The sequence below is a fragment of the Spinacia oleracea genome, chromosome 4 (genome assembly GCF_020520425.1).
Source record: "Spinacia oleracea cultivar Varoflay chromosome 4, BTI_SOV_V1, whole genome shotgun sequence".
Taxonomy (NCBI): domain Eukaryota; kingdom Viridiplantae; phylum Streptophyta; class Magnoliopsida; order Caryophyllales; family Amaranthaceae; genus Spinacia; species Spinacia oleracea.
The window spans coordinates 7,109,221-7,119,454 of record NC_079490.1 but is presented as its reverse complement, the minus strand read 5'-3'; the positions used below and the strand labels follow the sequence as shown (position 1 = coordinate 7,119,454).

The following is a 10,234-nucleotide window of genomic DNA, read 5'->3' as shown; positions in this document are numbered from 1 at the left end:
GTGAAGGTGCCGAATTCTATGTTATGAGTCTTCGTATTATATTAACCAGTGTAAATGTAATTTATTGAAGGTGCCGAATTCTATGTTGTGAGTTATGGAGTACTCAATTACGAGTTAAATATAATTGTTTAATGAATTGGGACGATGATGAGTCACATTCCAAAAGGAGCAAAAGCAAAAACCCAAAGAATGCCTTCAAATCCAATCTGAATGCTTCACTTTCACTGTTTCCTGTTTGTGACCCCAATTTTTGTCTCATCACCTACCACTGATAACTCCACACCCACCACTTCTCCTTAATCTCTCTCTCTCCCTTCACACCCACACACAAATTTCAGATATTCTCACTTCCCCATTAATTTGTTAATCATTTTTAGCCCCAAATTTTAATCTTTTTTGAGTTTTTCCATGTCCCTGTTCTTCCCAACTCAAAAATACCACCTTTCTTTTCGCCATTTCTGGGATTTTAGGGTTCTTACTGTCGACAATTTTGCCCTACTTGTGTGGTGGGAGAAAGCTCCATTTCAGCTTAGATTCAATAGTTTCTTACATTTTTATGTAAAACCCAGAAAATATACCCAGTAGTTTAACTATTTAACCCTCTTGTTAGTGATTTTTCTGGGAGTTCACTCGAGTTTATTGAATTTGGATGGTTGCCCATTTCATGGGCTTTTGCAGAATTTCTTGTTGGAGATCCAAGTTGGGTTTTTTGGTGGTGTGATTAATTGGGTTCTGGGATCTTAATTTCACATTTCAATTTCAGGTAATTAAGCAATTTGAACTCTTTATTGAAGCTAATTTAGTGTTTCTGTTTTTAGTTTTTGAGTTTGTGTATAATGGTAATTCCAGTGCTGATGTCAACGAATTTCTGGGTTTGTTTTGTCCTGCATTTGGGTTGCAATTTATAGTTTGTGTAGTTTTATATAGTTTACTTAGCAATTTAGCATGTGAAGCAGGAAAAGAGTGTGTCACTATATCCTGGTTGATTTATATTAGGGTTTTACCAATCAAAGTCCAGAGGGCTAAGTATAAGCATTAACTACATTTTCGACGATTGGAATTACTTATTTGTTGCACTTGATAAGTGATATTTTGTTGGTTGCTGTTAGACTGAATGTTTGCATTTGCTTTTCTGTACTCTTGAATTGTTATTAGGTATTCTGGCTTCTGGGAAATGGCTGACCTTAATACTCAGTTAACCAAGAAAGTTATCTTTGGCTTAAAGGTTTGGGAACTAATTGGGATTTTTGTTGGACTGTTCATCCTTGTCATACTTGCCTTGGTAATTCGATGCCTTACGGCATGGTGTAAGAAACCTAGGAGAGCTAAAGGAAATATACCCGTCACTCAAATCCCCTCAGTTTCCAAAGAAATTAAAGAAATTCGTGTGGAGCACATATCCACGAATGGGTATGCTCCTAAAGAAGGGAACTTTATGACGCTTAAGGACAAATTTAGCGATAGGGATTCCGATAAGGCAGTTGTCCATGGAGATTCTGGGAAAATGAGAAATGGAGATGCTAGCAGCCAGTCGGGTTCATTTCATCGTTTGGAAGCGGGTGGTTCCGTATCAGGGGAAGAAGGAGGTTCTGGGACATATCTTATGTATAAACCGTCATCTTCTCATCCAATTACAGCTCCTTCTCCACTTTGTGGTCTACCTGAATTTTCACATTTGGGTTGGGGCCACTGGTTCACGTTAAGAGATCTCGAGGTTGCAACAAATAGATTTTCAAAGGAAAATGTCATTGGCGAAGGTGGATATGGAATAGTGTACAAAGGAAGCTTGGTCAATGGTACCCCTGTAGCTATAAAGAGGATTCTTAATAACGTGTGAGTCTGGAAGTGATCTTATTGTGCTTTCTCAAGTTCATTTGGTCATGCTTTTCTTCATGTGTATGAAGAGTTTTCTGATTCAAGCTGCTCACACTTTATTTTTTGTATAGAGGTCAAGCTGAGAAGGAATTTAGAGTTGAAGTGGAAGCCATTGGTCATGTTCGTCATAAGAATTTGGTCAGACTGTTGGGTTATTGTGTTGAAGGAACTCACAGGTACCTCTTTGCAATTGGTATAAATGTTGAACATGGTTTTGATCCAGCAATACTATAACTGATTTGTATCTTTCCAAAAAATCTCTTAGTAGGCCACAAATATCTTACTTCATCATCCTATGAGTTTCAGGATGTTGGTGTATGAGTATGTTAATAATGGCAACTTAGAGCAATGGCTTCATGGTGCCATGCGTCAACATGGATATCTTACTTGGGAAGCTCGGATGAAAGTTTTGCTTGGCACAGCGAAAGCGTAAGTTGATTCAATGTTTGCAATATTATATACAGCTTTGTTGCTTCACATATCCTTCACGCTGCAATGACCTAACTTGATGATTGAAAATAAGAATTGGTCAGGTGTTCATAATCTTCAATGGTTGGAACTCTTGGAAGTTGGAGATAAGTTATCTTTAGGGAAAGAACTTCGAGTATCACTAAATTTTACCACTGTGTAGTTGCTACTTGACCGCACAATTTTTAGCATATTTTCACTTGTATTAAGGCTGGTTGTTGCCACTACAGGAGGTTGCCACTGTTAAGAGTTTTTTCTGGCAGAGCTGAGATGAATAGGTGTGGCAATAGGTTGATGTTACAAAAGGCATAAAACCACCATCTAGTTACGGGGTGTGATGTGGTACTTCCTCCCCCTCCCTCCCCCTATCTAGTTACAGGGTGTGATGTGGTACTTCCCTCCCCCCCTAATGGTCCTCCCCCTTCTTCCAACTTCTCGCCATCTGCCAATGGGTTTGGACTTCAGGGTTCAATGGTCACTGCCAATCCACTAGTGGCTTCTCTTTTCCCTTTCCTCTACCTAACTATCATTTGCAATTGTGCTGCACCTTATTTCACTTGTGAGCCTACCTACTTATGTCATTTTGCAAAATTATGTTTTTTTTTCTCTCGGATTTTTTGATGATAAAATTGTACTAAGACTCGATAAGTTTCCAAATCACAGGGTAGATTTTTCCTGTAGATTTTCTTTTATACTCTGACATATGTATCAAAATTCCTTATTATAGATTACCCAGGGCTTGATCCGTATCATTTTTGATTTTTTCATTTTTCATTTTTAGTTTTTAAAAAACTGGAAACTGATTTTAGTTTTAGTTTCAAAATTTTCAAAACCTAAAACAAAGCTATTGTATTCTGATTAAGAAGTACTCCGTATATCAATTTTATCAAGTTTCCAAATCATGGGGTAGATTTTTTCTGTAGATTTTCATTTTCTTTTATACTCTGACATATGTATCAATATTCCTCATTATAGATTACCCCGGGCTCGAGGTTCATGGTTGGTCTCGAGATTCTTGTTAAACATATCTAGTGACATTTGGTAGATTAACACTCCCCGCCTTTTGACATAAAAATTTCATCATAGAAGCAGACATGAAAGTGGATTAGACTTGAGATTGAGACTGGAAGGGAGAGCAGATACCTGAAAGATGTTTGGAGGAGGAAGGACATTGGGGAAAGTATTGGAGGAGGGGGGAAGGCGAGAGGAGTGGTGTCATTGGGTTATTGACTTGCTTTTGTGATTCTTTATACTCATTAACTGGAGATTAATATCAAATTATCCGTAAGGATTAATAGAACTGTCATTTGCCTACTTACATGTGGGCCCATTTGTGCTTTGAACTTCAGATTACTGAATTATGAATTGTTTTCTGCAGTCTTGCCTACTTACATGAGGCAATTGAGCCAAAGGTTGTACATCGAGATATCAAGTCGAGCAATATTTTGATTGATTTAGATTTCAATGCAAAAGTCTCTGATTTTGGCCTTGCTAAACTTCTTGGTGCTGGGAAGAGTCATGTAACAACTCGAGTCATGGGAACCTTTGGGTACGTTGCAAGTACATTGTCGACTTTGATCATATGCCCTACATTTTGACTTGTTAGAAAGTTTCTTGACAGTTACGCTAATCTCCAACCTTCAATTTCAGATATGTGGCACCTGAGTATGCAAACACTGGCCTTTTGAACGAGAAGAGTGATGTCTACAGTTTTGGGGTCTTGCTGCTGGAGTCAATTACTGGAAGGGATCCTGTGGACTATGGGCGTCCACCACAAGAGGTGTGTAATACCGTGTTTTTAAAATAGTTTATGTTGCATTTGCTGCTTGAACTTTTGTTTGACAAACTAGCCAATGCTCCATCTGCTATCTAATAGTGACTTTTGCACAATTCACATACCGTACTTTGACCATATTTGATACTACTCCTACCGTCCCAATGTTCTTTACGTATTCCATTTTGGGTATCCCAAAATGTTCTTTATATTTCCTTTTATATTCACATAAATGCTTTAATATTCTATCAAAATTTGTGTCAAGGATTATTTTAACCAATTAAATTCATTGGGGTATTTAATTTCTCACACTTTTCTATTGAGGCATTAAATCTTTTCCATTTTTCCAATGTCAGATTTTTGATAAAAGTTAAAACATTAAAAATAAATGTAATTTGCCTTGTTTAAATAAAAAAATAGAGAATCTCAATGCACATTAATTAGTTGTTAAATCTCGTGCAAAATGCCAAACGTAAAGAACATTTTGGGACGGAGGGAGTAATATATAGAACATTTTTTTATAGTTTCTTTTTGTAAAATGTTACTTGGTATTGGATTTCTCTTAATGTGTATTTTCAGATTATCAACTTGTGATTGTTATTCAGACAGCTAAATATATTAATGGTCGGAATACTCAAAGTTGTGCGTTGGCTAATGTGAAAGTCATAGTGGACACCTATTAGAGAACGGATGTTGGATGTAGTATTTGTTTGGAATTCTTCATTATTTCATGTTTTTATTTCTGTTTTCGTTATTGCCAAGTCTGGTTAGGGGGGTTTGTTGTCCTTCTTTGTGGCCATTGAGAATTATTAGTTGTTACATGATTCATTTATAGGTTATTATTGTGCAAAGCCAAACTTTCTACGATAGTTAAATATGTAAACATGCCACCTAAGACGTTAGTTAAATTTATCCTCAATCTGTAGTCCCTCTTGTTGATTTGGTTGTTTGTATGATTGGTGCTTATGAGCTAACAGGTGGGCTTGCAGTTTTTGATATTGAAAGCCACCTGCTAGTTCTACCAGTGAACACTCAGTATGCAGCCAACTGAAATTTTGTTGTTCTTGTTGTGCCTGGATAACTTGCTCCCTTAAAATAAGTATGTGTTTGTAAGTTTATTCAACGGTGTCAGGTGTTAAATTTCAGATCATTTTTCTATTATGGTTGCAGGTGAATTTGGTTGATTGGCTTAAAATGATGGTGGGAAGTCGGCGGTCTGAGGAAGTTGTGGACCCAACTATTGAAGCAAAGCCGTCAACAAGGGCCCTAAAGCGGTCTCTCCTGACTGCGTTGAGGTGTGTTGATCCAGACTCAGACAAGAGACCCAAGATGGGCCAGGTTGTTCGTATGCTTGAATCAGAGGAGTACCCCATACCTAGAGAGGTTAGTAATGGCCTAATCTACTCTATTTGGAATCTGAAAGATATACTGCATCCTGGAATTGTTATTTAATAAATTTTGACTTGAAGATACGACTCGAGAAGTGTAAAACACGTGGTTGCTCCATACTGCAAAATAGGCCTTCTACTTGATAGTTTGGTTCCGCATCATACTCGCATATGCCCCTATCTTATCTTGTTTTTGCTTTTAGGCCATCTGTGTCATCTGATATGATTTGTGCTATCATGTTAGTGAAATGATTTAGTGTGACAATCTAATTTGCAATTACGTTTAACAGTCAAGAACAAATTTAAGAAAGAATTGTGAAGCTATTAAAATGAGAGAGGAGACAAGGTTACCGTTGGAAACCCGAGAACCGGGAGAAAAAACCCACCCTATGCATTATGGAGTAGTATTGATTACGAATGAAGATTACAAGAACATTAATTGCTCAGAACTCAATGCCCCAACCAAACTCTCTCAAGAACCCTAGTTCTAAGTGTTTGATTATGTGAATTGACCATGAAAATGGAGTACAATAAGTATATATATGATCTAGCTAAAGAGCTCATCCAACGCGCCACAATAAGCCACATAGCTAACCCAAACTACGGAGAGGAAAAGCTGGACGGAGAAACCAGCAGGCACCCAGCGCCCAGCGGGCTCGATGGATTTTGCGAACAAAACATTGTTTGCTTCTGATCTTCCCTCTGGGTACCTAGCGGCCCCACTGGGTTTGCTTTCCAAGCATAAATGCATGAAAAATACATCCCTTAACTTAGACTAAATGCAAGCACAAGTTCCACCATATGCCTCCTTGATTTGTGCTTCTCTCAACACATAGTACGTATATCCTAACAATTAGTTCTCTTCCTATCTATTTGGCAGTTTGCAGGAACCATTCTAACTCCTATTACCCACAAAGAAGTGTCTACTCATGAGTATTAATAGGAAATTGCCTCCCCCCCCCCCCCCACCACACACACACACACACACACACACAAAAGGAAGAAAATGAAGAGGAAATATCCAGCTACATGTACTGAAGCTCTCGTCAGGGCTCTCGTGACAACTAAGATAAGTTTGGTTATCTTATTTATCAATGCCTTTGTGTATGTGTGTTCTCTTTGAGAAAACATATACCATTTGTTGTTGCTGCCAAACTCTGAAACACCTTTCCATTACAAGGTTGAAATCAACATAGTTTGCACAGGCTGTTGGTCCTGTTGGATGTTTGGAATTAGGGGGCATGTTAAATTTGCCGAGGTGTTAATATTGCTTTGCTAATGATTAATTCAACCACAATAGTATTTGAACAAGCATAGGAGCTTCTTTAATTCTTTTTGTCCTCGTGTGGTTTGAGCCTTTAGAAAAGGATTGACTCACTGGTGGTCGAAACACACATGTATTTATTCAAGAGAAAGCTGATAAAGATGACATTAATGATCCAATCATCTGTATGATTGATCATGTTGCCATTGATCCAATAAATACAGTTCCCTCCGTCTATGATTGTCCTCGCTCTATCACTTATTTTATTACACTAAACACCGATGTGGTTGTCATGTCATGTGGTGCTCATGCTGCAACCTTTAGTTGAGCTATTATGGACCAATTGTCACCCTTCATCTGTCATTCTAACACATATTCATTGGGTTTTCTTTTCTTTCTCCTATTATGCTATGCCCCCCTTGACGGAGGCCTCATCTTTGTTATCTTTTACTTCTATTGCCCCCATTATTGGCTTCTTGTTGAAAATATGGCCTTTTTCTTAATTTGTTACTGAAACTCCATATATGCAGTTATTTGGAGCTTCATAGTTGGCTAACACAAGTTTGATCTCTCTTAGAGTGAGTTTTATGGCTCAAGCTTGATTAGTTATTGACTAGTAAGTTCTAGGAAATAATTATTTCAGATAAAAGCCATAAGTTCAGGTAAGTTCATATATGGGCTTTCAAGTTCATTAAAACTATAAATTGTTTCAAATATATAGGTAAGTTAAGATAAGATACGGGGAATTCAAGTCAAAGAACAAAGTCTTATTAAAGTCTTTATTAAAGCACATGATTTTTGAACTTCCAAAATGAATTAATTCATAGCTGTACTGCCTGTACCCAATCAAAAAAAGTTCTTGTGGAGCTTTTTTTACCAGAATGCCTTGAAAGTTGGCAAAAATTTGTGAGTTTTTGATAGGTGATATAGGCATTGGTATTTTCAACTTACATTTTCTTTTTTCAGTTTGGAGAAGTTCAGTTCAATTTATGTCGACAGTAATAATTTCAATTCAGTTTAATTCAGACTTCAGAGCCTGAAAATTCAGTTCAGTTCAACAATTTGAGGCTAGGTAGTATTTCAAAGATAGTGCAAAAATAAGATAGGATAAATTCATTTTCAAGTTCAATTTGACTCAGATATAGTTCAGGATTTTAGCTTTACTTTTGTTTGGTTCACCTGATTTCGACTGAAACTAAGTTATGTGAAGTTATTTCTAACTTATTTTGTCTGAGAAAGACTTATTTGGTGTGTTAAGTTGTGTAGAAAACAACTTATTTTGTCTGAAAAGATTGCTACGACTCTGATAACAACCTGAACTGTCTGCTGTATTTCCAGTTCAGGTTGTATATCTCACAACCGTTTTACTGTCTACTGCTGCAAAATAGACTGCACTAGCCTTCATTCTATATCTAACAACTCACAAGCGTTTACTAAGGTAATTTCTGCTGTATTTCCAGGATCGCAGGCAGCGAAGGGCTCGAGCAAATAGCGCAGAGATAGAATCCTCACAGAGGGATTTATCGGACACAGACAAAAGTGACAATCCAGACTCAAAAGATGGTAAAAGGCTTCCACGAGCTTCAGGATGATGATCTTCTTGCACGCTATTCATGTAAGATGATCATGACAACCCGATTCCACTCAGATGTTAGTTCGTCTGTTTTTTTTTTTGGTCTGCATCATTTTTCCCCGATTCTTGATTTTATTTTTCTTTCTTTTTTAGCATTAGGTAGACATACCGTTAGTATCATTTTGTGTATTAAAGTAGTACGGGGAGAAGTTATGAACTTTAATTTTTCTTTTTCTTTTTCTTTTTTCGGGTAGGGGATTGTTGGGGGAGGGGGGTTTTTGTACAGTAGTACAGTCATTCTAAGCAATTCAAATTTGTTTCATGTACTTAATTGTACCAATGTACTGTGCTTGTGCATTTTTCCATGGAGATGTGATATATAAATATGATGAGATAACCAATGAGTTCATCCCCACCAAGGGGGATATATATTTTATCTTACATCTTATACAGATCAGAAAATAGAAGACATTACGGAGTTGATAAATGTTCTCCATTTGAGCATAGGGAATACTCAATTTGAGCAACCACATTGCCACATTGGTGAGGTTGTCTATAATTCCACAACCATGCATAGAGTTGGTAGGGAGAACCCGTGTTCGATCCCTCACAATAACAATTGGGAGGGGACTGGAACTTAACCACCCAGAACTCGCCCCGAATCCGAATTAGCCCCAAGGGTGAACCGGGTGCTAACACCAAAAAAAAAAAACCATGCATTGAGTTGATGACTTGTCTTTTTGGCCTTTGTATGGTGATATGGCAAGGTTTTACTAGAGCCCTTATTCATTCAGATTCTTCTGATTTTGTGTTGTTACTTAAGAATCGTATCTTTGATCCAATTTTGGTGACTTGGCTTCTCTCCCAGTTGCGGAAAACAGAACGATTTCTGTAAAAGTTGCTAAAACGAAAACTAATTTCCAATTTGCATTGGTTTAAAAACTATTTTTCATGGCATCGTCCACGTAGGATCTGGGGAATTATTCGCTGAAATGCCTAGAGGAGCCACGTATATTCTTTTCATTGGATGTTTTCTCGTGGGGCCGATGCATCAATGACCTGAAAGCCACTACAACCTCATACCCTGACTAAGGTATGGGCAAATCGGTATTTATTTTTTTGATGCGAATGAGTTACAAGGACAATATAAATTACAAATGGTCAAATGGGGATGGGAGATTCGAACTTGAGACCAACTATACACATGACCACAATTTTAATCATTAGTTTAAGACCTCATTGGTGTCTTATCGCTGATGTGGACGTGGTTATTATGTGTTACTCCCTTCGTAATTTAAAAAGAGATACACTTTGACCGGTACATAGTTTTAGGAGAGTGAGTTGAATTTATTAAAATAAGATAAAAGTGGGGTAATGGGTGAATTATTTATTATTGTAAAAAGATGATTTGAGTAAGTGCGGGGATCACAAAAAAGAGAGAAATATTAATATATTTGGAAGTGGGGACAAAAAATGTCAAAAAAGAAAAGTGTATCTCTTTTAAAATACGACCGTTTAAGGAGAGTGTATCTCTATTTAAAATACCGAGGGAATAAAAAGGTTTATTTTGTAAATTTAGACATCAGCATTATTGGGAGAATGGTGTTGATGTTGTGAATAAACAAGAGAGATAAGAGAGAGAATAGTGGTGTATCCATTATTCCATATAGTACCGGGTATATATAAGATACAATAGTTAGGGTTTTACTGAACCCTAGAATATTCCGGAGATATTGACGGGGTATAATAGGCATCCATATTATATTTCATAACACTCCCCTTGGATGTCCATTATACAAAAATAAAATTTCTCTCTTAAAATGAAAATATTTCTAATGCACGTACGTCGTACGATGTTGCCTCATTAAAAACCTTACCATGAAAACCCAGTA

The 10,234-nt window shown here is 37.2% G+C and overlaps 1 protein-coding gene across 1 annotated transcript; it reads left to right on the top strand.

Annotated features, from left to right (window-relative positions):
- Positions 1-223: 223 nt before the first annotated feature.
- LOC110797254 (probable receptor-like protein kinase At5g18500) lies at positions 224-8,771 on the top strand. Its single transcript, XM_022002343.2, has 8 exons — positions 224-763; positions 1,156-1,833; positions 1,947-2,051; positions 2,182-2,304; positions 3,722-3,892; positions 3,994-4,123; positions 5,288-5,500; positions 8,230-8,771. Exons 2-8 carry the CDS (start codon positions 1,175-1,177, stop codon positions 8,359-8,361), a joined length of 1,533 nt encoding a protein of 510 aa, XP_021858035.1. The 5' UTR covers positions 224-763; positions 1,156-1,174; the 3' UTR covers positions 8,362-8,771.
- Positions 8,772-10,234: the final 1,463 nt, after the last annotated feature.

Excerpts from the sequence above, each read along its gene's own strand:
- LOC110797254 (XM_022002343.2), top strand. The coding sequence starts at position 1,175 with ATGGCTGACCTTAATACTCAGTTAACCAAGAAAGTTATCTTTGGCTTA. Across the intron at positions 2,305-3,721 it reads TTGCTTGGCACAGCGAAAGC|TCTTGCCTACTTACATGAGG; the intron begins GTAAGTTGATTC and ends TGTTTTCTGCAG. Across the intron at positions 3,893-3,993 it reads CGAGTCATGGGAACCTTTGG|ATATGTGGCACCTGAGTATG; the intron begins GTACGTTGCAAG and ends CTTCAATTTCAG.